Source organism: Meleagris gallopavo, chromosome Z (assembly GCF_905368555.1).
Source record: "Meleagris gallopavo chromosome Z, MGAL_WU_HG_1.1, whole genome shotgun sequence".
In the NCBI taxonomy this organism is placed as follows: Eukaryota; Metazoa; Chordata; class Aves; order Galliformes; family Phasianidae; genus Meleagris; species Meleagris gallopavo.
The window spans coordinates 16,975,695-17,003,154 of record NC_139435.1 but is presented as its reverse complement, the minus strand read 5'-3'; the positions used below and the strand labels follow the sequence as shown (position 1 = coordinate 17,003,154).

Genomic DNA, 27,460 nt, shown 5'->3' with positions numbered 1-27,460 from the left:
TGGCAGCGGGGTGCGGGCGGTACCAGGAGCCACCTCCCCGCACGCGTTCCCAGCTACTTCCGCTTCCGGTACGGGGCGTCATGGGCGGCCGCGGCAAGAAGCACCGCGGCGGCGGCTCGGCCCACGCCGCCTCCGCCGCTGCCGCGGCCACCGCCGCTGCTCGATCGCGAGCTGAGGCCGGTGCCGCCGCCGCCAACGAGGCGGCGGGCAGCAGAGCAGCCCCGCGGCCGTCGCCCGCCTGCAAGGAGCCCCGCGTCAAGCAAGGTAGTGGGGCCCGGCCGCGGCGCGGGCGTCGCGTTCGGATCTGCTTGTACGACGGCTCTGCCGGGGGGAGGTGGGGCGGGAAGGGGCTGGTCTGCGGTGAGCGGGCCTGGAGAGAGCATAGCTCAGAGTCCGTCCTAGCGGAGCTGCCGGGCCTGCGCCGGGCCGTCCCGTTCTGGGGTGTTCCAGGGCGTTCTTGTGGCTGCCTTCCGCTGAGGTGGTCTCAGTCAGCCCCCTTGGGAGGCTGCCGGCCCTGTTTGTGTTGGCGTGGTGCTTTTCCTATCTGTGCACAGAGCCGAGTTAGCCTGGGTTGTGTCTTATTTTTGCGTGGTGTCACTTTCGAGGTGATATCACCTGCAGGGCGGGCAGCTCCCCGGTTGGGCTGTGGGAACGGCCCTGAGCTGGTGCCTCGCAGCACTGCCAGCTTCTTTTGGCACACCGTGTCTGTCAGACGTGGTTCTGGTGCCTGGTAGTGCCAGCAGCGGCCTTACTGCTGTCTGTGAGAGAACCATGTAGTGGTCTGGCTGTTGCAGATCACTGCCTGTTAATATGAAGTCCTCCAGTCTTTTCCACTGTGCTGTGTTTTAGACTCCCTGAGCCTCTCAGTACGTGCTTTGTTTTCTCAAATCTGGCTTCTGATGCCTTTCATGTCTCACACCTTCAATACTGTAATTCTCTGTTACTCTCAGAAACTGAAGAGTGGTCAGGTGCTGCCCAGAGATGTGGTTGAGTCACCACCTCTGGAGCTGTTCAGGAGATGTTTAGATGTTGTACTAAGGGATATGGTTTAATGGGGAAACATTGATGGCAGGTAGATCATTGGACTGGGTGATCTTGGCAGTCTGACCTGGATGATTCTATGATTCTATCTCATTTATATGCTATGGTTGGCAAGTTGGTTTAAGTGATAAGTAAGTTAGCATAACCCTAGTATTGAACCATTGGACAGAGTAGCAGCAATTAACTTGTTAGTGCTTTACTGCTGTTTGTTGCTCTGGACCAGAGTTGACTACTGTTTTCTGAAATGCTATTCTCTGCATCCAGTCCTGACCCAGCAGCAAACTGTCCTCGTGCACCTTTGCAGGCTGTCCAGTGCTGGCATACTATCCTGCTTTCCTAGAGGCGGGGAGGCAGCAGTACTTCCTAGAGGGCCTCAATCTGTCCACTGATCTGCAGGGTGCTGGAAGCTCTGAGGTTATCTGGTTTATGTGTGGTTGCACAGTAACAGAAACAGCATATGCGTTCTCAAAAAGGATGACATCCAACATCAAGCTGTGCTGTGAGACAGAGGCCAAAAACAGATATCACCTAGGCAGAAACAGGTCAGACATGCAGTGATACTTCCAGAGGTTACTTTTTTACATTCTCCCACACAAATTGTAGTTGAATAACCTAGCTAGATACCATTTCTATTCAATTTCCTCCTCAACTTCCTTCATTGCTATTCCTTGGTAGAAAATCTTTTTGTACCATTGATCCTGTAGCCATTATACATGTGCATGTTCCAGGCATAATAGTATAATCCTTCTCTGCATAGATCTGTTAGATCTGCTTTAAAACTATAAAGAATGTTTTCTGTGCTTTGCTCATGTAATTGATGGTTACTGCATTTTGCAGGTCCAAAAACTTACAGTTTTAGTTCACCAATAGATTCCAGTGCTGCTGCAGCTGCAAATCTAGATAAATCTATTCTTAAGGTGAGTATCTTTATGTAAAACAGTTCTGTTTTTTTATGGTACTATTTTACCTGAGAAATGTTTACTCATTGCTATTCAAGTAAGCAACATTCGTGTATTAGACTTTGGTGCTTGAGGTTTTGAGTCTGCCTTGAGAAATAGGGTAGACTATTAGGGCAGAAGAACACATGTATTTGTTTGAGTAACAAAAGATATATTACATGCTTCATGTTTTAGGAATGCTAAGGATACTAGAATTACTATATCTAGATTTTGTAAGCCTGATAAGGAAGATAGTCTCAAAAGATTGTCTTAATGATCAAATTATTTTATATCAGTTCTTTTATAAGCGGAAAAGAAAGGTCTTGTTCATTACAATAGGTTATTTTCTTCCTTACACTGTAACAAAGGAAATAGTTTCCCCCTTGGAGGTGTAAATGAGCACTTCTTGATTGGGAATGAATTGTTCTATTTCAGGTAGAAATATACAATAAAAAAAGAATAATTTGTTCTTTTCACAAGAAAGTTTCACCACATTTGTGGAAAACTGGAGAAGACTGTGTTTGAATGTCTGTACTCCCTTTACTCTGTCATAAAAACTTGTAATATTTTGCTTTACATTGACTACTTCTCCTTATGCAGGTAATGATAAGCAGTAATTTGGAGAAAAGGATTATTGATGTAATCAATGACCATAAAAAACAAAACAATGACAAAGGAATGATTTCCAGAAGACTGACTGCTAAAAAACTACAGGTAGAGTTTAAAATGGTGTCCTCTGACCTTGCTTATTTAGACTGTCTGTTTTTCATCACTTATACTCCTGTGTATAGTACAAGCTAGTAACATGTTTTCCATTAATTTCGTTAATAATTAGCCATTGGAATCAGTTAATATGTTTATCAGAAAAAGATGTCTCTCTGCTTTCAGTAATCACAATCACTTTTCAAATAGATAGCATAGTAGACTGTAATCTGTGTTCTTTTGTTTTCTATTCCATTGGTTCTGTACCATAGCTGAGAAATTGCAGGTTTATCTTTCTAACCAGAAAATACTTACACTATATCAGAGATAGGAAGTGACTTTATTTCTCCATATGTGTGTATATTTACAATTAAAATTATTATTAGTTTTGTACTCAAAACAGGATCTTTTGATAAGTTAATTTATCCTTTTTGTGGCCATTTTGTATCAGTTATTTAAAAAGCGGAGAAATAGGAGTGTGAGCCTATATTAAATTGATACTTTAAATACTAATATTTTAAAACTCATTTGTAGGATGTATACATGGCTTTACAAAGGTTTTCTTTTAAGACTGAACACATTGAAGATGCAATGAAAAATACACTTTTATATGGTGGTGATCTTCATTCTGCACTTGACTGGCTTTGTTTAAACCTTCCTGATGGTAAGTATGGTGGCAGAGAACTGAATACAGTTTTTAATAGAACAATATGACCGGCTCTGATGTGAGAATACTTGACAGTAGCGGTCAAACAGGTTATTTCACTAAGATCAGTAGTCATAGCAGTGTTCTTTTCCTAGTTGTACGGTTGACTGTTTTTGTGACTTTTTATAGTCACAAGTCCTTTTCTTCCTACTTGGAGAGTTCTTTCAAAGTCCAAAAAGCAAAAATACTGACCTACCTAAATGTTAAAGCTCAACTTTTATTTCAGGCATATTGTTTTTGCTTTACGTTCTTCTAGTTGGTACTAGACTGACATAGAATCATGCTTTAAGTGATAATTTCAGTAGTCATTTTTGACATAATTTGTGACCTATGTTGCATTTTTTTTTTAATTTATTTTGAAGATGCCTTGCCTGAAGGCTTTAGCCAGCAGTTTGAAGAGCAGCAACATAGACCTAGAGCAAAATTTTGTTCTCCAGTGTCACAACGTGAACCTCCACCTCGCTTAACAGATAAGAAAAAGAAAGAGAATAGCCCTGAAACTAAGGTAACTGATGAAATTTATTTGTATGTAGTGTAAGGGAGCACAAAATTTTCCGAAGCGTAGAATTTGCAACAACTTCAGCACTGATATGGCAAAATTCTGAAAATAGGTTATGCTTAATAATTCTCTCATTATTTTAACTAAAATGGAGTAATCACGTGAAAGTTAACTTTTTTCCATGTGTTTAAATCCTACAGTTCATTGTTTGAGTTAACTAATTGTAAATCATAGCTTATTTTTTCTCCTGGAATGGATTCGTTCTCTTCATGACATGAAAGACTGTCATTTGTACATGAATATAAATCAAGTTATATAATAATCTTAAGCAGCAGTTTCTTTAATACCAAGATAAATGTCAGTGGTTTTGCTTACTGTTACTACTCGTAATTTTCGTTACCCTCCTTAGGAGACCAATACAAAAGAACAGAAAGAAATGAGTATGAAGGAGTGGATTTTGCGGTACGCTGAGCAACAGAGCGATGAAGAGAAAAATGAATCTGTGAAAAAGACAGATGAAGAAAAGTTTGACCCAGTAAGATAAAATGTTTGACCCAGTACGATAGAGTGTTACATGAGAAGTCCTTCAAAAACTTTTAAGTCTAATACATCTGCAACTTGTGGATCTGTTTATTAAAAACTGCAGGTTAAATAGCTAGTCTATTTTTAAGTTATCTTAAGATTTTACATCATTGCAGGCAGCTGAGTGGAAATATGTTGGCAGTTTTCCTAAGTTGTTTTTCTTCTTTCTTTTTTTGGACTGGGCTCAGAATATTGAATGCATTTTGCTGGGAAGAATTCCTGAAATCTCAGTGAGATAAAGAAAGGGTCTGTAAGTCTGTAAATCTAAGAGGTTTCAACTGTTAGTTACATAAATGAGGAATGACTAGTTTTTAAGCTTGATATAAAGAATGATGTGTAACTTTTACCGAACTTAAACAACAACAAAAAGAAGCATGTAATATTAAACTTGTAATTAATAATTGTTTGAAATAGAATGAAAGGTATGTACATCTGGCTGCAAAGCTTTCAGAAGCAAAAGAGCAAGCAAGCGCCTCCAAACAAGACAAAGACAAGCAAGGCCAGAAGGTGGCACAAGAGAAAATAAGAAGAATTCAACAAGGTAGCAGCAAGCAAATTAATCTTTCATTTTGTGGCCTGTGTATCTGTTAGTAAAATAGGTTGATTGAATAAGATTAAATTCATTTAATCATGTTTCATGCTACTGTGTGAACTACAGACTGTCCTGAACTTACTCTTTTCACGGGGATTAAATTAGAAAAAGTCAGTATCATTTCATTAATTTGAATTTTTGGGTTCTTAGTATGAATTTATGTAATGAATTAAACACAGATACTTAGCAATTGATGAGAATAAGTTATATTCTCTGTTTGACAGAAATGGCAATGCTTGAAGAGCATCCTTGCTTTGATCCAGCTATAAAGACATCAAACCAACAACAGAAGGAAAAGAAGAATGCTCCCCCACCTCAACCTCAAGAAACCACTTTGAATTTGAGTTTACTTGAAAAACCTGATGGTACTGCGAAGGAAGAAAAAGGTTTGAAAGTTGTTCAATACAAACCTGGCACGTACAACAGATTTACAGTATCACTTTGTTAAGGATTATATGACATTTCAGTGTTGCAATTGTGAAGTTCTGGTGGTGGGGAAAGGCAGGTGGGCTCTCTTGCTGATCTAGCTGATCTGGTAGGCTCTGTATTTATTTTGTAATGCTTGATGGCAAACTATTTCTGGCATACTGTTAGGTCTAAAATCTTGCATTTTTTCATTGCTGTGAGACTTGTGACTTGCCATTAATTGACACCCTCTCAACTTTCTGCACTATATTCATTTTAAACCTTCGAACTATTATATTTTTTTTGGACAAAACACTGCTAAAAGCTCTTAAATTACTGAGTTATCAACGATAGCAAAAAGAATACTGCAGTTAGTTTTCTGCTAGATACCCCCTTTTGAAGAAGCAGGGACTTCTCTGAGGTGTCAGCACTAGTATTTTCTATTTATTTTATAGACCCGCACAACACTTTAGAAAAATGTCTGGTTCAGTAAAAACATGTTTGAACCAAAATTTAAAAATTCTTGATTGTAATAGATTTAAAACAAACTTTAGGAAAATTAAAACATGTATCATTTTACTCTTGTAGCCAAAAAGAAAGAACCACTAGATATAAGAAATTTTGATTATAGTGCTCGAAGCTGGACTGGTAAATCACCAAAACAATTTTTGATTGACTGGTGCAGGAAGAATTTTCCCAAGAGCCCAAATCCTGCTTTTGAAAAGGTTCCAGTTGGAAGATACTGGAAATGTAGGTATGTATTTCCCATGATTTTTTTCAATTTTCCTTTTGGTTCATTTAAATACAGAAATGCTGGTTACTTGTGTTTTGTCAGGCTGCTCTGGATTTAAGTGGATTATAGAGTGTTTGTCTGAAGTGATTTTTGCTAGCAGGGAGATATTTTTACACTGGATGGCTCTACAAAAGTAATTCTAAGGGTGGACCTATGGCAAAAATAAAACTGATTGATCCCTTAAGGGGGTTAGCTTATCAAGCTTCAAATTCTGTTCCAAAGCAAATTCTGGGAGATAATTTTGGACAGTTGACTTCTAGAATTCTTGGTCAAAATAACATGTTAAGTTTTTGGTTTTAGCCACATGATTTTTTTTTTTTTTTTTGTATTCCACTTTTGGGATTTCTTTTAAAGTGGGAGTTAGAGAGTTGTGTGGAAGCTATTGTTAATCTGTAACCAAAACATTCCAGTTCTTTTTGAATATGAATTTATAATACAGTGCTGTGAAATGAATATTATTATATACAGATAAGGTAAACATGGCATTACAAATTAGCAGTACTTCTTGGAGCAACTAAGTAAAGTGAAAATCCCATCTTCTTGCTCAAGGTACAAGCTATGAACTGTTTGAATGTATTGTTCCTCTGAGACTACATTCAGTCTGACTGCTGTTGTGGCTGGCATGCATCTGCTAACAATCTGCTAAGATGTTAACATCTGTTTAACTATACTTTCAGTATCTAATTTGTGTTAAGTAATTATAGAAGTACTGAGTCCTTCTTCCAAATCAGCTAACCTTAATGGTGGTCTATATGAATATAAATATTTCTGATTTAGAGAAGTTGAAGACAACATAAGAGCAGGGAGCACAAATTCTTTGCTGAAATCCCCTGAAACTTTTCTGCTATTCAAACAAACATTATCAACTGTCTTTGATTACAAAAAGTTGTTGAGTAATAGTGAACTTAGTTTCTCTATTTTCACTCCTTTTTTAAACAAAAAACTTTAACACATGGTATTTATATAGCTAGGAAAGATTAAGAGAAATGCCTGTATGAATCTGTCTTTAAGGGTCAGGGTTACCAAGTCATCAGATGATGTAATGACGATGTGTCCTACAATTGTAACAGAAGACAGTATGCAAGCACAACATTTAGCTGCTACTTTGGCACTCTATCATCTAACCAAGGGACAGGTAAGACAGTAGTGTTTCTGTTTTCAGCATGGAATCTCTTTGCATTTTTACATTATAGTATCTTTAGTTAAACTCTAGAAACAGTTTATTCAAATGTTACCCGTTACATTATTTGCTTGAGTTATACCTTAATTTGCTTTCAGTGACAGTCACGTGCATCACAGCACATGGAGAGGAAGTTAATCTGTAGTAAAATCTGTTCTTCCAGTGCTGTGAAGAACACAAGCTTGTTAAGACTATGAAGCATTGTTGATACTTACGTTACTATTTTCATAGCTTCTGTTTTTAGAAAAGGTCCTTGTTTTTCATGTTTTATATCTTCTGATATTCAAGTTCATTTATGCATAACATTAGTGATACTGCGAGTAGTATGCAGAGTAACGTTTTAATTTTTTCTCCCAAAGTCAGTTCATCAGTTGCTGCCTCCTACCTACCGAGATGTCTGGCTAGAGTGGAGTGATATTGAAAAGAAAAAGGAAGAAGAAAACAAAATAGAAACTAACAAGCCTCGTGATAACTTTATTGCTAAATTATTAAACAAACTAAAACAGCAGCAGCAGCTACAGTCTGAAAAGCAGCCAGAAGTATCTGAAGGTCCTGAAGATTCCTGGGAGAATCTAGTTTCTGATGAGGACTTAAGCAGTCTCTCCCTTGAGACCACAGACATCGATAATTTGGAACCTTCAAGGAATTTATTCAGAAAGCTGCAAAGTTCCTCCAGATACCAAAAATTTCTGAAAGAAAGACAGGAATTACCTGTATTTAAGCACAGACATTCAATTGTAGAAGCTCTTAAGAAACATCGAGTAGTTGTTGTAGCTGGTGAAACAGGCAGTGGGAAGAGTACTCAGGTGCCCCATTTCTTGTTAGAAGACTTGTTGCTGGATGAGGGAACAAGTAAATGTAATATTGTGTGCACACAACCCCGAAGAATTTCAGCAGTGAGTTTGGCCACAAGGGTTTGTGAAGAGCTAGGCTGTGAATCTGGACCTGGAGGAAAAGTAAGAACTATCTTTATTCCTATTTCTAATTTTGATCAAATGTAGGGAGCTGGATACTTGTTACAAAGTAAAACACATTATTTGATTGAGTAAGGAATATTAAAATGTATTTTTCTTCATTTTTGCTATGTCTACTGTTTTTTATAGATTGTCAGCTGTAGACCTCTGAATACGCATACATGATTTCTTAAAAAAAAAAAAAAAAAAAAAAGACAACAAAAGTGACTAAGAGGAAGTGTTTCATTATAGGGATTGTCGCATACTAGAGCAGATTGCTGTGAGAGGTCTTGTATCCGTCATGGAGAGACAACTGTGCTGGATAAAGCTGAGCAATCAAATCTGTCTGCCTCAGCTTTGAGATCCCTTCCAAATAAGCTATAATTTTATTTGTAGAAATGCAAGGTCCTGTGTGTTTTGTGGTAGTCTTTGTGTGAAATTCCTCGAGGGGCTCCATAAATATATTACAAAAAGAAGCCTTAAAAAGAATACTGAGCGTCTCTTTACTGCTCTGGAGAAATTTACTGTCTTCGAATGTATGTTTCCCTTCTGTAGCAAAGACAAATGTGTATGGTAAAAACAATGTGATAGTCATTTAACATGCCAATTAGATAGTAACTTGTACAGTATCAAATTCTAACCGTGCTTAAAGTTAATTTTGATTGTTTGTTGCTTGTTTGCTATTTTAAATTATTACTATTTTTTAACATATTGTTATTTCTCTTAAAGAACTCCCTGTGTGGGTATCAAATTCGTATGGAGTCAAGAACAGGAGAAGCCACCAGACTGCTATACTGTACAACGGGTGTTTTGCTTCGGAAACTTCAAGAAGATGGTCTTCTCTCAAATATATCTCATGTTATTGTAGATGAGGTTATCAGCTCTTTTTGTTCTACAGAAACTATAGTTATCCTGGGCCTAGATTTCTATCACCTTTCTATAGATGATATGTATAAGAAAGATTGTAGAAAGGATCTGGGGATCTACAGGCCTGTCAGCCTGACCTCAGTGCCAAGGAAGGTTATGGAGCAGATCATCTGGAGTGAGACCACCACAGCATCTGTGGTACATCTGGGGGATCGGGCCCAGTCAGAATGGGTTCATGAAAGGCAGGTCCTGCTTTACCAGCCTGGATGGATAAGGGAAAAGCCATTGATGTATTTTGCTTAGGCTTCAGCAATGCCTTTGACACTGTCTCCCACAGTGTCAAGTTCTCTTGGAGAAGCTGGCAGCCTGTGTCTTGGACAGGTACAATGCTCCTTTCTAGGTAAAGATCTGGCTTGGTAGTCACACCCAGCTGGCAACTGGTCACGAGTGGTGTTTGCCAGGGGTCAGTACTGGGGCCTGTCCTGTTTAATATCTTTATTGATGACCTGGATGAGGGGACTTAGCGCACCACCAGTAAGTAAGCAGATGACAAATCTACACTTCCTTCCATCTTGATATCTAGGAGTAGGAAAGCCCTGCAGAAGGATCTGGACAGGCAGGATCACTGGGCTAAGGTCAATGGGAAGGAGTTCAATAAGACCAAGTTCCAGCTCCTGCGCTTCACCCAACCAGAGTGGCTGGAAGGCTGCAGAAGAAATGGACCTAGGATGCTGCTCAACACTCAGCTAAACATGAGCCATTAGCATGCTCAGATTGCCAAGAAGGCAAACGATTTCCTGTCTTGTATCAGAACAAGCGTTGTCAGCAGGAGCAGGAAAGTGATTGTTTCTCTATATACTCTGCTCTGATAAAGGTCATGCCTCAAATGCTGTGTCTGGTTTTGAGCCCTTCACTACACAAAAGACATCAAGGCCCTGAAGCCTGTCTGGAGAAGGGCAATGGTTAGGGTTCTGGAGCACAGTTTTGTATGAGATGCAGCTGAGTGAACTGAGATTGTTTAAGCCTGGAGACAAGGAGGCTTGGGAGAGATTTTATCACTGTCTACAGCTTCCTCAAAGGAGGTTATGGTGAATTGGAGGTTAGCTTCTTCTCCCACATAACTAGCAACAGGACTACAGGGAATGGCCTCAAGTTGTGCCAGAGATTTCTTTTGGACGTCAGGAAAATTTTCTTCACTGAAAGAGTGGTCAGACAATGAAATGGGTTGCTCAGGGATGTGGTGGAGTCATTCAAAGAATGTTTAGATGTTGTACTAAGGGACATGATTTAATGCAGAAATATTGGTAGATGTATAGTTGGACTGGGTGATCTTGGAGGTGTTTTTGAACCTTGGTGATCCTAAGATATGTTTTTTTTCTTCCTCTAGGTACATGAAAGAACTGTCCACTCTGATTTCTTACTAGTTATCTTGAAAGAGATCTTGCATAAGCGTTCGGACCTGCATCTGATTTTGATGAGTGCTACTGTAGACAGTGAGAAGTTTTCCAGCTATTTTTCACACTGCCCCATTTTAAGGATCTCAGGGAGAAGTTACCCTGTTGAGGTAAGTGAATGTTTCTTTGATTATAAAAGGATCTCTATATGTACCTATACAGTGTTTGACTAGTTAGCATCTATAGTGAATGTGACTGTAATTTTTGTAAGAAAAATAGCTTAAGTGTGTATTTCAGTGACTAGTAGAATCTTTCCTTTTTGGAAACTTAAAATTGTTTCAATGCTTTGAATTGTAATATTGTTTTAGTATTTTTTCTGACCTGTTATCCATTGATTAACAGAATAACAGGAGTTAGAAGAGACATCTGAAGATTATCTAGTCCAACCCCCTTGCTAAAGCAGGTTCCTTAGCGTAGGTTGCACAAGAAAGCATCCAGGAAGGTTTTGAATATCTCCAGAGAAAAAGATGTAAAATCAGCTCTTGCTTGAGCAGTGACATTTTAATTTTCCTCTGTTCATTCTAGATAGCACAAAAAGGAGAGAGGTTGATTTCTGAGTACTTTCTACATGTACAAGCAGATAGTTCCTACATACACCTATGCAATGACGAAGTTGTACGTTTCTCATAGTTGTTACAGGCTATATGATAAATGCAATGTTGATTGTTATATGGGGTATATTAAACTCATTGGTTCTAAATTAAGTTTTCAAAAATCATGAAAAATTAAGCCAAATTTGCCAAATGTATTTCAGTATTAATACAGGAAAGGATGCTCCTTTGTATGTAAGCCTTAAAGAACAAAGAAGCTGCTGAATAGTTTTTGATATACCTTTTTATTTATTTTGGGATTTTTTCATTGAAGGTTTTCCATGTTGAAGATGTAATTGAAGCAACTGGCTATGTTCTGGAGAAAGACTCAGAATATTGTCAGAAATTCTTAGAGGAAGAGGAAGAAATAATGATAAATATTACTACAAAAGGAGGAGGCACCACAAAGTATCAGGTAAAATAGGCATTTCTAGTTTCAGTTTTAGATTTTTATTTTATTACTTTCAAGAACATTTATTAAATATAACTGGAGTGTATAAAACCGAATGTTATTTCAGCAGTTGATTCAAGACAGACACAATGGCTCTTCTGCAGTGGAAATGAAGTGTTTACTAAATATATGTCCTTTTGTTTTTTCATCTCCCAATTCCTTTATAACTGCCATGATTTTAATGTAATTTGACACTGAGTTCTGTTTCTCTTGTGCAGACTCCCAGCTCTAGACCTGTAAGCATCATCAGGGAAAAGCATTTTGAGTTAGTTCTCCCAAAGAATTATTCTCAGTAGTGAACTGAAAAAGAAATGACAAGGCCACATCCTCTCAAGATCCTCCAGCTTGGCGTGGCAAATAAGATGATTTCAGTAAGACAGTAGAGCTTTGTGGATCAACAGGCTATGATTAATACTATAACAATTCTACAACGACAGTTGTACTTGCTTCTGAATTACAACTCTTTAATTTCCTTAAAGAGGTTACGAATGTCTTTTGACTTCTGGCAACTTTAGTCTGTTCATGCTTGTCGGACAACTTGCTGTCTTGAGGTTTCCGCAGGTACACTTAGTTTGGTGTGATGACACAGGTGTACCTATTCTGAATATGCTGTTCTCTGCTAACTTCGTCCAGACGGATGGCTAGACAGATCAACATGTTTTAGTTGAAGTCAAAGTACTCTGAAGTGGTCCTCCATTTTTTTTATCTATTTGTTTGGTTGAGACTTCAGTCCATGGGAATGTGGTGGCAAGCTTCTTTCTAAAGTGCTTTGATTAACAGTGAAATAACTTGTAACAGTGAAATAATTTAAAATAGTACTACCTAATATAGAGGTCTGCTAAGTATGTATCTCTGAGATATTTATAGGCAATGTATAGTTTGCAGAACAAACATCCTGTATACATACACTGGATATGTAGATGTCTTTGATTAAATCTAATTCTCACTGATGTCCATGTGAAGTTAGTCAATTAATTGTCATTTATCACAGTATCTACTTCAAGGGGCCTAAAGTAAGTGACAAATTAACATTCTCCTCTTGTTTTAAAACACCAAACATGATTTTTTTTTCTTCCTTTCTAGGAGTATGTCCCAGTCCAGTCTGGATCTGGTATTGATTTGGCTCCTTACTATCAAAAGTATAGCAGTAGGACCCAGCAAGCAGTCTTCTATATGAATCCTTACAAGATCAACCTTGAACTTATTTTGGAGTTGCTTGCATACTTAGGTACTTCTTAAGATGTTTATGTACTTGTGTCTGCCCTTTCTACTTACTTCCCAGCGTTTACTAGTAATAATAATACTTGTATTCATTTTTATATAAAATATCCTAAAATATCTTAAATAAAAATAAAACACTCAGGCCTCAGAATTATTTCCTGTTACCAGATGAAGCTGTTTGCAAATTTTTTTTGTCTTAACTTTTGTCTTTATTGTAACTTTTCAGATAGAAGTCCCCAGTTCAAGAACGCTGAAGGTGCTGTGCTGATCTTTTTACCGGGCCTTGCTCATATCCAGCAATTGTATGATCTCATTTCAACTGACAGAAGATTTAGCTTGTGTGATAGGTGATGTAGATATTCTCTATAAAATCAGCTGATTAACTTCACTAATATATTCATCTCGATTTTTTTTTTTTTTTATGGTCTGCAGTTCTTGAAAAGATATGTTGATAATTGCACCTTTGAGCCTACTTTACACCTGCAAATATCTCTTTTATTATGCAAAGAAGAAGTGCTTGGAAATGTTTCATCTGTACCTTATTTTATGGGTAAATAAGGGATAGTGAAGCTATAAGATATGAAGAGTATTTGCTTTCAAATTCTAAATATTCATAGATGTACTTAAGGTCTAGAAGAGAAGGAAGTATAAATCTGTGTCTGACTCTTTTTGAAGACTTCTCTTATTTGTGCTAAAAGCTACATGTTTACAGATATGTACAAAGCTTCAATGACAGTCCTTATCTCAAAAGCATAATGTAAAGAACTCAGACTTGGAGACACTTAATTCCATTTTTTTACTATGCTATTTGTGTAAATTTACCTGGAGTTTTACAGTAGTACCAGTACTTCTCCAGCGTTATTGCTAAAGAAAAAATCTCTGTGAACTAATGGTGTTTGCTGTGCTATTCTTAAAATTGTAGTAAAATACAGAAGAAGGTTTTCATGCCTAACCATACAAAGTTTTTACTCTTTCTAGTGTACATTCTAGTGTTGCTTTCTTCAACTATTCTCTCATTGTTCTGGTCTTACTGTGTGGTAGTATACATATTGATTAGGGTAATTTCTTATTTTAGGCACAGATTGATAGCTTTGCATTCTGTTCTTTCAACACAAGATCAAGCAGCTGCATTTACAGTACCTCCTCTTGGCGTTAGAAAGGTATGACATAGTTAAAAAGGCAAGGTAAGAAATTATTTCTTTCAGTGAACTGAAGTCATACAGAACCACATGACAACCAGTTGTTCCTAGAACTTTCTCACTAGGAAGAAACAGTTCTGTTTCTTTCAGCAGAAATCCAGCAGAGGTCCACAAAGATGCTAAAGGTTGTGGAGCATCTCCTGTATGAGGATAGGCTGAGTAACCTGAAGAAGACTGAGAGGGAATGTGATAAATGTCAATAAATATCCAAATGGAAGTGGGAGGCAGATGACAGTGTGTAGCAGCAGGGTGAAGAGTAATGCCTAGACCTTGAACATAGGAAGTCCTGTACTAACTTATGGAAGAACTTCTGTACAGTAAGAGTGATGGAACACTGGAACAGGTTGTGCAGAGATTGTGGAGTTGTCTTCTATGGAGGTATCAAATCTGGCTGGATGCCTACCTGTGTAACCTATTATTGTAGGGAACCTGCTTTAGCAGGGCTGTTGGAGTTATCTCTTAAGGTCCCTTCCAACCCCTGCGATTCTGTTATTCTAAGCTGATGCTGTGTAATAGATTGAAGTTAACATGCTGTGAAAACCTTGACATGATCAGGCAAATTCTTAAATCTAATGTTTTTTCAAAGAGCTTTTTTTCTATAATTTAACTACAATAATAACTTGTTATTTCAGAAATAGTATTTTGGTTACTGCCAGGCTAGTCATATTGGCTATTTTTAGCAAGTAGTAGCTGCTATAATCTTGATGGTTTATTAAAAAAAAAAAAAAAGTGTTTGTGAAATTCTCACAACTTTTTATTTCTCGTTAACTGGGGAAAACTGAATAATTTTCCAACTCGCGTAGTTTCAATGCTGTGTCAGATTATTTAGGTAAATAACTCTGGGTAAGAAACTAACAATGTTTTCAAAATATTGATTTCAAAGATGAAAACTGACTTTTCTTAATTCTTTTATTTTTGCTATTTTATTTCAGATTGTTTTGGCAACGAATATAGCAGAGACAGGCATTACAATACCAGATGTTGTCTTCGTAATTGATTCTGGGAGAACAAAAGAAAACAGGTGAGGGATTTCTTTTTTTTTTCCCATCTGTAACATGACTGATATTTCTGCTAATGTTTGCAGGCTAGTACTGAGGGAGTTTTGTAGTATCCTCATTAACCTACAGATAAAAAACATACTAAGCTCATATAATGGCTTGCAATCTAGGTGCAAGATTGGGATGTAGTTTTGGACTTTCAAATGATATGAAGAATAATAAGGGGAGCTTTTTATGGATAAAATCATAATTAAGTACTGGTTTAGACATAAAGTAAATCATTTTCATACTATCCCAGGTTTTAAGGGTTAGTGTTTTTCTATCTTAAAGTATATGTGGGAATACAGAAAAGGTTTTTCAGAGCAGCCGCTGTGAAGCAGGATAAACAGCATGAGAAGGTAAGGCTGAGAACCAAGGACATCTCTAGAAGAAGAGAAAGGCAAAAGGAACAGCTCATGGCTCCGTCTTGATAAGCACCTGTATGCACAGTTAAGGAGTGTTTGTGGAATACTTTGTTGACATAAAGGCAGATGGGAAAGTTGCGCAGGAGGATGGGAAAGCTAAAAAAACTGTGAATGTATATAAGTTATGTGAGAACCTGTAATAAACAATCTGGATTGTTCACATCTGAGTCCAGATTCTAAACTGCTAGGGAGATGGGATAGGGATAAAGCAATGCTACACCTCTTTCCCAAATTATGCACTTTTGTTCATCAGTTGTATCCAAGGTTCTGTGATATATAGTTTCCCTCAGGTATGCTTAGTTTTCAAACTAAACATCATATTCTCAAGTAAATACTAATAAATACAGTCTCAATAGACAGTTATTTTTAGTCAATTATAGAATATACATAAAAATTTTAATTCTGAAATTTGAACTGGCACTTGCTTTATAATTTTTAAGGTATCACGAAAGCAGTCAGATGAGTTCCTTGGAGGAGACTTTTGTTAGCAAAGCTAGTGCTTTGCAACGCCAAGGAAGAGCTGGGCGTGTTAGGGATGGATTCTGCTTCCGAATGTACACAAGAGAGAGGTACTGTACACTTGTTTTGGTAAATCATACAAATACCATTGTCTTTGTTCTGAGAAAAACAGAAGTTTCATTGAAGTTTATTTTTATTATGCAAACTAGAAAGTCAACTGTAAAACTGCAAGTAAGTTGAACAACTTCAGTGAAGTGTTAACTAGTCTTAATTTTAGTTTGCTTTTTTATAGTAAATTGTACTCTTTACATCTGTAATGCAAGTGTTTTCTAACTTTTTTTTTTTAAGTAAGAGGAGAAGCATGGTGTTACGGAACTTGAGGAATTGTCTGCTGCCCTGCACCAAGTATATACAAATGTTACCTCCTGAACATTGAATTTTTTTAATCTTGTCAGGCAGATCTGTAAGCATCTGAAATAGTGTCTACATGGATAAGAGAAAAATTATGTGGCAGGTAAAGTTAGTTTTAGTGCAGTGGAATAACATATTTCCTGCTTCTCTGGAGCAGAATGGCTGTAATTTTACCTTAACCTAAATTTCAGTTGAATGCCTTCTGAAATCATAAGTGAAATGTGCATGTAGCCACATAAAACTTCCATTTTAATTTGAGAGCAATGCATTTTAAGAATTTGTTTTTGAAAATTGGATCTTTACTGCCTTTTCTGCATTTTCACTAAAGCTCTGCCTTCCAGGATACCACATGCCTTAATTTAATGAGCAGTTTATCCATACACTAGGATATGACCTCACCAACCTCAAAAAGAATATTCGTAAAGAATGAGCATCTGAAACCTGAGGATACAACTTGAATTCTAAAGCTAAACTGCATATCCTTGATTCTTTGTTTTTGATATTGCAGGTTTGAAAGTTTCATGGAGTATTCAGTTCCAGAAATATTACGTGTGCCTTTGGAGGAATTATGCCTTCACATTATGGTATGGTTTTAGTTCTGAAATTACTGACTTTGTTAGCTAAAAAGGGGCTTGCTAAGACTGCCTTAATCTGGTTTAGTTAGCAGAGTTTTTCCCACCCTTGTGTCATGTGGAATCCAGAGCATGCTGAATGAGAGAGAATTGCATCTGGTAGTACTCCACTTAACCTCTAACTGAGAAAACAAATTCAGTTAAATATCCTTTGAACTGATATCTGCTGAAATTCCATGCCCATTTCCCTCATCCTGAGTAAAATGAATGCAGAAGAATGTCCCCCCCCACACTGTTTTAGAGGATTGTATTGCCAAGCATTTGTAAGGTGCTTGTATTTAAAATGCTGGGTTGTAGCAAACAGTTTCACTTTGGTTGCAAATTAGTGCCCAGATGTTGAATTCTGTCTATGCAGGTTTGTCAGTCTGTTGCTTACTTCTGACCACTGATAACACTTCTCTGATCACTCTTCATGCCGTAACTAATCTTTCTGTACAATGAAGTTATGTAAATGTAGTGTAGGGAGGCATCTTCATTCTTACAACCAAGAAATTGGTTAAGAGAAGAAGGAACATGGATTTTTGGCTGCAGGAATTTTTTCCAGTCTCCTTTGTAGCTGCTGTAAAAGTTTGTTGAATTACTGTCTTTGTTTTCACCTGATTATTGGTAATGTAGACTTTATTCTGAAATTTATGCCTATTTCTGTTCTGTAGAAATGCAACCTTGGCTCTCCTGAGGACTTCCTTTCCAGAGCATTAGATCCACCACAACCACAAGTAATTGGTAATGCAATGAACCTGTTAAGGAAGATAGGTGCTTGTCAGTTAAATGAGCCCAAACTGACTCCATTGGGCCAGCACCTTGCAGCCCTTCCTGTCAATGTAAAAATTGGCAAAATGCTTATATTTGGTGCTATATTTGGCTGCTTGGATCCTGTGGTAAGTAAACAAATATTGCCATGCTTATCTAAATTATTTGCATATTAATATTTTTTTAGAAAATGTTAATGTTTAATCCAGTTTATTACAAAATGGTATGCTGAAAGGATAAAATATGAAGTTAAAATGTGTTATTTAAGGTGAAAAGATCTGATATCCTGGAGGGAGAATATAATGTAAATGTTCTTAAATCCAGTTGCCATTCATAGGAGAGTAGTCAAACATGGTCGGCAGTTGTCACAGTTATGATGCTGGGTGGTATGATGCTTGTAGAAGAAGCTCCTAAATATGAGCAATACCAGTCTGGATTTGCTTGCAGCTGATGCAGGCTAACAATGTTCTGCAAATTAACTTGACATGGTAATTTATGATGCGGCACTGTGGTGTAGTGTACACTTTCAGCTAATCCTGGATGCATGCAAATTGGAGAATGCATGAGTATGTTAGCTGCTGGAATCTGAAAATTAAAATTGTTGTATAAATCAAAAATTCTCCTAGTAATATTGTCTAATCTAAACCAGATGTTGTTCAATCTGTTGACTGTCACTATATCATACTGCATATTCCTGTCATGTGACAAACTGCTTCATGGGAGTTTTGAGATTCAGTACTTTAATTTTCATCACTATACATTAGACAGTGTCTAAGTTATCTTTAATATAAATAAGTTAATCAGAAATTATTAGATACTAATGTAAAAGAAAATTTACAGTTATTTGTGTGGCACATCTGTAATATTACAGTACAATACTCTGAAATGTTTTATGCTCTATTGACTGCAGGCAACTTTGGCTGCTGTTATGACAGAAAAATCACCATTCACTACACCAATTGGTCGGAAAGATGAAGCAGATCTTGCAAAATCGTCTATAGCACTGGCTGTCTCAGATCATATAACAATCTACAATGCTTATCTGGGGTAAGTGATATTTTCTTGTTCTTATGACAAAACGCAAATAACACCAGTAAAGCAATTCTGAAAATAGTCTCTATGAAGCACCTTCTTTTGAATGGTAGCACCTGAAGCTTTTCTCATGAGAATAACAATAGATTGTTAAACAGGGAAACACAAAAGGATAACTTGCTTGGTACTGTATTCTTTAAAATATGCTTGCTCATGTACCATTGGCATATACTTGTTCTTTTTATCCTAGGTTTTGAGTTTTTTGCCTTTGTGCTGTGTTCATCTGAATATTGAGTATCATAGTGCAGATATGGAGAGAGTATTATTGTACTATCCTTTTTGATGTAATAAGATGGATTTTTTTGTTAGGTGGAAAAAGGCTCGGCAAGAAGGAGGACATCGTGCTGAAATGACTTACTGTCGAAGAAATTTCCTTAATAGAACTTCACTTTTAACTCTGGAGGTACATGAAATAATTACACTCTGCACCTGATTCCCGTGAAAACATCCTACCCTTTTTAAATGAGAGTGTATCACAGTTCTTATTTACAAAGGTCACTGTGAAAGTAATGCTTCCTGTTCTTTTTCATGGAAATGACAACAGATACAAAGAGCACATTAACACTGTTTGATACAGCAAATTCTCAGCTACAAAATACTATTTTTCAATATACTCCATTGCTAGCTGTGTGTTTCCACCAGTTATGTACATACAACAGCCTACATTCTGTGTAAATATCTCTAACAGTGGAGATAACCCACTGTCACCACTACTGAAATTCACCACACACTGCCTTACTGCCTCACTGTGCTCACATTGACTGTTTGGACCCCATAAATGTTCGACAAGCATGAATGTCGGTGAGTGTAATTTTCCCACGTGGAAGAGTTCAGTGACGTACCTTTTCTTCATCTGCACTTCCATGTCAGTTTTGCAGTTACTCGTGTTGGGAAAATTCATCTTTATTTTCATCAGAAAGTAAAAATTTATGAATTAAAATACTAACACTGTCTCATTCTAGGTGAGATCTGTCACTAAGTTGGAAAGATAAGGCACAGTTTTACTTAACCTCTTAAGGATAGATTTCAATATGTACCTGTTTCAAATTTAGAGTTTTACTATTACTTATTTCAGGATGTGAAGCAAGAACTCATAAGGGTGGTCAGAGCAGCAGGGTTCACAGCACCTACAACTCAACATCGATGGGATGGAAATGGAGCCACACAATCCCTGTCCCTCCATGAAATTGCTCTTCTTAAAGCTGTATTGACTGCAGGGCTGTATGACAATGTAGGAAAAATAATATATACAAAATCTGTGGACATCACAGAAAAGCTGGCATGCGTGGTGGAAACTGCTCAGGGTAAAGCACAAGTGCATCCCTCCTCAGTAAATCGAGACTTACAGATACATGGATGGCTTCTTTACCAGGAGAAGGTAACGTAATGGCTCTTTCAAAGAGTTAGCTGGGAAAATAGTGAATGTAGCTGATAGTGTGAAAGTGACATGGCACCTCTAAGGTTAAATAATATACGCTAATGTAAAACATATGTGAATATCTGGTTCATATTTAGGAGTCCTTAATAATATCTAATGTCCCCAGTGTCCGTTATTCTGTGAGCACTGAAACAAACAAAACTGACTCTTCTGTGTGAAAGTGCACCCTTCTTGTTTCAGTTCCTTCTTCCCACCTGGGAGAGGCTCCAAAGCCAGATGTAATGTATAACATTTATCACAGCCTTAACCAGAAGAGAGACATGAAATTTAAATTTTAAACAAGAAAGTTGTAGCACTTAACCAATTTCCTGGTCACTCAAAGTGGTTTAGATGTTATGCCTTCTGTAGTATAGAGGAGGTAAATTGCCACCGACTTGTATACAATAATTTGTTTTGATTGGATTGTTAAGGGGAAAATAAGTACTTAAATTTGATTATGTAGATCTTAGAGATTTCTGTTTGCTTGCTTTAATTCTCGTGTTTGTTTATAAACAGGTGAGGTATGCGAAAGTGTACTTGAGAGAGACCACTTTAATATCACCCTTTCCCATTTTGCTTTTTGGTGGGGATATAGAAGTCCAGCATCGGGAGCGTCTCCTGACAGTTGATGGCTGGATCCATTTTCAGGTGTGCTGGAGTGGTGACTACTTTTTATGGTTCCATTGACTTCTGTGTTACAGTTAATGTTCAGCCTTGAAGTCCTGCTTTTGAATACTGTTTATATAGGTTAAAGGGAGGGAAGGAGAGAATTTAAGAGAATTACGGGAAAATTTGTGTAGTGAAAATCTTTACAGCTAGCAGGAGAAGGAGTAGTCTAATAACGTGCAGCTTATTACAAATCAGTTCCCCCTCTTCAGGAAGAAAGTCAGTGTTCTTGCAGAGAAGGTATTTGAATTAGAAACTAAACCTTGCTTCCATGGAGCAAATGTGCCCTTTTGTGCAGTCTTGCAAGTATGTAGGTACGTATTTATCTTTTGAAACAATATTTATTTTGTTTTTTGTTGTTGAAAGAAAAAAAATCCAAATGGAAATCACCTGTTTGCTTGGGATGGGTTTATCTTCCAAATTTAAGATTTATTTGGGAATGGAGAAACTGAATGCATTTTCTTATTATATTTTTGTAGACAAACTGAAACAGGTCACATGGTCACATGCCAAAATCCTCTGCATACTGTTGGGGCAAACACTAGCTACTTGATTACAACATTCAGTGCTCCTGTGGGCACTGTGCTACACTCAAAGAAATCTGTAAACTGCAAGTGCTTTCAGCTTAAACCTGGAGGGGGAGTGGGGGGGGAAGGAGGATATGGATATCAGTTAATAAATTCATTGTATGCTGGTTGTTTGATATGCTGTTTGATATGTACGTTCTGGTGTTCTTTAGACTGTGATGCTACAAACAACAGCTGCAAACAGATTAGAGGGCATAGTGTAAGCCTATTTACTTCATAGATATGCTATCCATACACTCAAAACTATGCATGTGCTTAATGTTTGTAGGAATATTGTTATAAACTTCTGTGTACGTGAGGTAGTCCTTTTTATCTGAGTTTTTGCATAGAATGTCTTTGGCAGTAGTGTGAATGTTTTCTCTGTTCCTTATAGGCTCCTGTAAAAATAGCAGTAATTTTCAAACAACTGAGAGTTCTCATAGAGTCTGTCTTACAGAAGAAACTTGAAAATCCTAAAATGTCACTTGAAGGTAACTTTACTATTGCGTTGCTGTTATAGTACTTACTAAATGGACCTTGTGGCAGATCTGATAACGTGTTAGTACACTACACCTTCAACAGGATTAGTGTAACCAGAACATAATTTCATTATCTTCAGAGAAATTAAAAAGTTCAGTATAGTTCCTACATGTTATTAAGCTCATCCAAAGATGCATGGTGATCTGCACAACTGTTATTTTAAACATCTCGTATCGAGATGGTGGTAGTACGTGGTGAAATATACTTCTCAAAAGAAAAATTAAGTGACATGTGATGGATGAATTCTAAATGTTATGTGAGTTATCTTACAATTTAGGATGACAGGGTGAAATTGCATGTCTGCTCCCTGAAATAAGTGGTGGAGGAGCACAGCTAAAATTTTTGAATACTAGCTGTTCAGAAGAATGCTGTAGATAGGGAGGAAGTGAGCTGCAGTATGCTAATGTATCTAGAGTAGCACAGTCATTTTCTCAATTTCTTTTATGAAATACTGAAATGATTATGACAACCAGCTCATGGCATATATTTTTTTAATAAATTTACTAATTGCATCCTGTGGACAGAATTTGCTAGCCTTACATTAGATTCCACCATAACCAAAAAAAACCAAAAATTTCCTTCAATTTTCTGTGATAGCTAGATTCATCTTCTGATTTTCTTGATTTTTTTTTTCTTTTTTTTAAGGGGGAATCTGTTTTTAAGCTTATTCTTTTTTTGCTTACTGTTGTGTTTGTTTTCTTTCCTAGATGATAAGGTTTTACACATCATCAAAGAACTGATAAAAACAGAGAATGGTAACTGAAACTGGACATAAGTAAGAATCCAGAGCTTTGGTAATGCCAGGAGAAATGCACACTCCAACACTAAATGAAAGTATTTAAATGATTAGCTTGGTTAATGCCAGTTATGATGTGGGAAGACTGCATGATTTCTTCATAGAACTTACATTTTTGTATCATCTTTAAAGATGAATGTGTAAAGATTAATAAGTTTATCCTTTTATGCCAGTGCCATTTATCAGAATGTATGAATGATGATGGAATCACAGAGTGGCTTTGGTTGGAAGGGACTTTAGAGATATCTAGTTCCAACTTCTCTGTTGTGGGCAGGGTTGCCACAGGTTAGATCTGACTGCCCAGAGCCCTGCTTCATCCAACTAGGAATGAGGCATTCACAGCTTCTCTGGGCAGCCTGTTCCAGTGCCTCATCACCCTCTGAGTAAAGAATTTCCTCCTAGATTCCCTCTAATCTAAATCTCATTTTAGTGTAAAAACCATTCTCCACTGTCCTGTCATTATCAAACTGTGTTAAAAAAAAAAAAAAAATAGTTGATTTTCCTCCTGTTTATAACTTCCCTTTAAAAAAAAAAAAAAAAAAGTACTGGAAGGCTCCAATGAAATCTCTGCAGAGCCTTCTCTTTTCCAGGCTGTTTAACTCCTTCAACATTTATTTGTGGGAGGGGTGCTCCATTCCCCTTATCTTCGTGGCTCTCCTTTGGGTCTGCTCCATCATTTTCATGTCTTCATGCTGATGGGGGCTCCAGACCTGGATGCAGTACTCTACATGATGCCTTACAAGGGCAGAACAGAGGGGACAATAACCTTCCTCATCCTGAGGGCCACCCCTCTTTTGATGCAGCCCAGGATACAGTTGGCCTTGTCTGCAAGTGTACACTGCTGGTTTGCCTCAAACTTTTCAACCACCAGAACTCCTGAGTCCTTTTTTTTTTTTTCCAGGGTTGATCTTGATGAGTTCTCCCAGTCTGTATATGTGTTCAGGGGAAACCCAGACTAGCGGTAGTACCTTGCATTTGTTTAACTTGCTGACTTCCAATCCTTGACTTGATTTTGTATGCTTGGGGATGGAGAGCTCTTGCACACTCAGAAAAGCATTCTTAAAAACTGCTGGCTCTGTTCCATCCCTTTGCCTTTAAGGACAGCTTATGGACAGGGGATTCCCAGGGCATCCCATCCAGTAATTCCTTAAACAGATGGAATTTTGCTCTTTCGAAGTTCAGAGTCTTGACAATGCTCTTTGTCAGGCTGACATTCCTCAAGATCACAAACTCAACAAGGGTATGGTCACTACTGCCCAGAACTCCCTTCACTCTTATTTAATGATATTCTTGCATTGGTGAGCACAAAGTGGAGTAGTGCTTCTCCTCTCACTGGTTTGTCTAATACCTGGACCAGGAAGTTATCCTCTGAAGCAAGAAGACTTTGTCGAAAGACTTCTCTTGATGAGGCGGCCTAAAGTCCTTTATTATTCTATTCCTAAATTCTTGCCCACAGCCTCAACCTGAACCTGGCTGTATCTAAGAGGCAATTTCTTGCAGTTTATCCATTTGTTAAGAGGGCATCTCCCCTCCCTTCCTTCCTTGTCTATATCTTCTAAAAATCCTGTTGCTCCTAAACTGCATTGTGCCAATTGTGCAATTTATCCCACTGCATTTCCATGATAGCAATCTGGTCATAGTTTTCTAGTTATGGCACAGCTTCCATCTTCTCCTGCTTGTTTCCCATGCTGCATGCATTGGTGTAGATACATTTCAGCTGGGCTATCAGTCACATTACTTTCTAAGAGGAGCCTTACTGAATTCCTTTAGGACAAATTTGATTTTTTTTTTTCACTGCTTCTTCCTAGAGTGACAGTGTACTTTGGGTCCTCCCTGTTACTCAAAACTGCATTCATTTCTGCTGTTGAATCTAGTTTAAAGCTCTGTTAGCAAGTCCATGTTGCCCAGAATATTCTTGCCCCACGTGTTCAGTTGTGTCCCATCCAGTATCTACATTCTCTGTCCCTTTAAGGTGTGTCTGAAATCAAAGAACCCAAAGCCCTGAGTATGGCACCGTCTACATAGCCATTCATTCACCTGGTCGGTTCACCTCCTTCCCAGGTCCCAGGCTCCAAACAGGAGATGAATGGTGAAAGCAGGTTCTTTTATATAAAAATGGCTGTGGCCAACTCCAGTTTTCTTTTCTTCTCTTATACTGATCATACCACTAATGGTGATGCAGACTGTGTTATTCAAAATTGGCTCTTGAATCTCAGTAGGGTAGTGCTCTAATAGATACATGCAAACAGAACACAGATATTTCATATGTTGGTTCTGCAAGTATTTTTTTAAGCTATGAATATATGGTATTAAATCAACATGTCTTACAGATATCATCTTCTTTTCTGTATGGTTTATTTAAAAATAAATACAAGATTTAAAAAAATCCTGTAACAAGAAGATAGTGTACTATGTTGAGATGCAGGGCTTAGCCACATGCAGTGACCACCAGCCCATCTCTCCTTCCTTTGTGTTTCTCACACTTGTTCTTACCCATTCACCTGGAAGAATTCCTGCCTTTGGCCTGTCTCTGGGGGCAGTGGAATAAGTTTTGCTTTTCCACAAGCCCTCTCTTACCCTGTAATGATCTTCGTATAGTCTCACAAGCCCCTTTAAATCTCATAATGTTCACGGTGACTGAGTTTATCTCTTCTTGATTAATAAAGTTCAGGCTGACTCTCTTCAGTGCTGTACTGGAGTAGATCCTTAAATGGCTGAAAAAAAAACCCACAACAAAAAACAGTGGCTGAAGACCTCAAGTCTTCATTACTCTGTTAACTTGTTCCTTAATTTTTGTGCATCTGCATGTTTAACTCCACAGAATCATAGAATATTAAAAATTCAAACCCCATGTCTGAGTGTGTTGTCCAGATGCAATTTGAACTTGGTCAGCTTGGTGCCATGACCACTGCCCTGGGCAGCCAGCCAGGACCTGATTGCTCTTTGGGAGGAGCCTTTTCCTAATTCCCAACCCAACTCTCCTGACAGAAAGTGTTTTGTTTTTCTTGCTTTCATACTGAATAGTCCTTAACTAGATAATATAATGAAACAGATTCTCTTATACTGTTTACAACAATGAAGTGAAAATTTCAGGTCAGGATCTCAGCTATTAGAGTAAAGAAACTGTTACCTTTTACCATGCAGCAGTTGTACTCTGAGCAGTAACTCTGTACGTGCAGACAGTTGCATAGTGCAGAAGATTTATTTCATTTGGGAAGTACAGGTTCCATGCAGCAGGTTAGTGGTGTCTTCCTTTTTAAGGAGGCAATGAGGAAAATATGATCTTCAAAGAGACCAAGGAAAATATACAGAAATAACCTGTTAGATGTTGATAGAACTGGTAGTGCTGTGCTAAAGGGAAATCATGAGATACTGGTAAAATGATCTGTGAACAGTAGCTTATACTCCATTCTGGAAAAAGGCAAGCCCTAATGCTTTCCTAGGGCCTCTGAGGTAAAAGTAATCAATCTGCTATCCTTTATGAATTGTGATAAGCTAATAGTGTTTCAGCTTTCTGGAAAAGACAGGGAGTGCGTTATTTTTAATTGTGAAGTCTACAACACTTAAAGAAGTACTTCTAATTGCTTAAGTTTGATCTTCATGCCTCAATTTTGCACTCTGTTTCCTACATGCGTTCTTCTTTGTAATAAAAGCGTAGGTAAAAAAAAAAAAAACTATAAATTGCATTCCTGGAAGATAAATCTGCATCCCAGATAGCAAAACTTCAAGCAAATGATTTCCTGGGTCTAGTTTAAATCTTTTATTTCTCTCCTTTGGAAATGTGAATTGGAAATATATTTCAGTAGTTGGACAACTGTTAAACTCCTCTTTCATTTGGATTTGAATTTCAGATGTCAATTGGTATCTTAAAATGACTAAATCTCAGTAGGACTGTTATTTGTCCTTGAGGTTTTTCTCCTTTATTTAATCATGGTGAATATAGACTTTTAATTCCATTTATGTATGGTAATGTTGAAGCTGATAGGAATTCTTTGCATTTCCCCAGCATGCCCTGCTTCGTAATCTCTTTTTCTGTTGTTAATACAAAGATTTATTGTAACAACTAAGGACTTGGTGACTGTATTGGGAGTGATCAGCAGTCCCTGCAAAACAGATGAAACAGGTCAACTGTGGTATTGCAGATAAATACACTTATCTTAAACTTTAATGGGGATTTAAAAAAAAATAATCGCAGTGGCTTTCTGCATATGCAGAGTATGCTTTGTGCCTGTGCTTTTTTGAATGGATAAACTTTCTTTTTGTTCCATTTATTTAATAAATACTTTTAATACATTGTTGTTATTTTCCCTCAAAGCATTTGTCAGACTGTCACGGAATTATCTAAATCAATCTGTGTATGTATTCTTCTCTTCTGAGAGCCAGGTATCTGGAAATCAGAACTGGAGTATTAACTCTTTAATTCCCTGTGCTTTACATAATGTTATGATGTGGAATACTTACAAAAAACATAAAACCATGACATTCCAGCCCTTATT

At 37.6% G+C, this 27,460-nt stretch overlaps 1 protein-coding gene across 3 annotated transcripts; it reads left to right on the top strand.

The window, feature by feature from the left end:
* Positions 1-31: 31 nt before the first annotated feature.
* Positions 32-27,257, top strand: DHX29 (DExH-box helicase 29). Of its 3 annotated transcripts, none has more exons than XR_014880631.1 (27): positions 32-264; positions 1,879-1,958; positions 2,580-2,693; positions 3,216-3,345; positions 3,750-3,892; positions 4,296-4,421; positions 4,883-5,009; positions 5,285-5,473; positions 6,054-6,219; positions 7,270-7,393; positions 7,798-8,394; positions 9,121-9,264; positions 10,646-10,822; positions 11,577-11,717; positions 12,837-12,981; positions 13,201-13,321; positions 14,050-14,134; positions 15,106-15,194; positions 16,076-16,204; positions 17,014-17,089; positions 17,791-18,015; positions 18,798-18,934; positions 19,289-19,382; positions 20,055-20,357; positions 20,913-21,044; positions 21,275-21,376; positions 22,023-22,119. XR_014880631.1 is itself a non-coding variant. In XM_085214032.1 (27 exons), the coding sequence occupies exons 1-27, from the start codon at positions 81-83 to the stop codon at positions 22,929-22,931; spliced, it is 4,104 nt and encodes a 1,367-aa protein (XP_085070158.1). In that variant the 5' UTR covers positions 32-80; the 3' UTR covers positions 22,932-27,257. The 3 variants fall into 3 exon arrangements, 2 of the variants coding, with proteins under 2 accessions (XP_085070158.1, XP_085070156.1); XM_085214032.1 differs by lacking the exon at positions 21,275-21,376 and adding an exon at positions 22,876-27,257 and having other exon boundaries at positions 5,285-5,446; XM_085214030.1 differs by lacking the exon at positions 21,275-21,376 and adding an exon at positions 22,876-27,257.
* Positions 27,258-27,460: the final 203 nt, after the last annotated feature.

Excerpts from the sequence above, each read along its gene's own strand:
- DHX29 (XM_085214030.1), top strand. The coding sequence starts at position 81 with ATGGGCGGCCGCGGCAAGAAGCACCGCGGCGGCGGCTCGGCCCACGCC. Across the intron at positions 8,395-9,120 it reads AATCTGGACCTGGAGGAAAA|AACTCCCTGTGTGGGTATCA; the intron begins GTAAGAACTATC and ends TTTCTCTTAAAG. Across the intron at positions 20,358-20,912 it reads GGCTTCTTTACCAGGAGAAG|GTGAGGTATGCGAAAGTGTA; the intron begins GTAACGTAATGG and ends GTTTATAAACAG.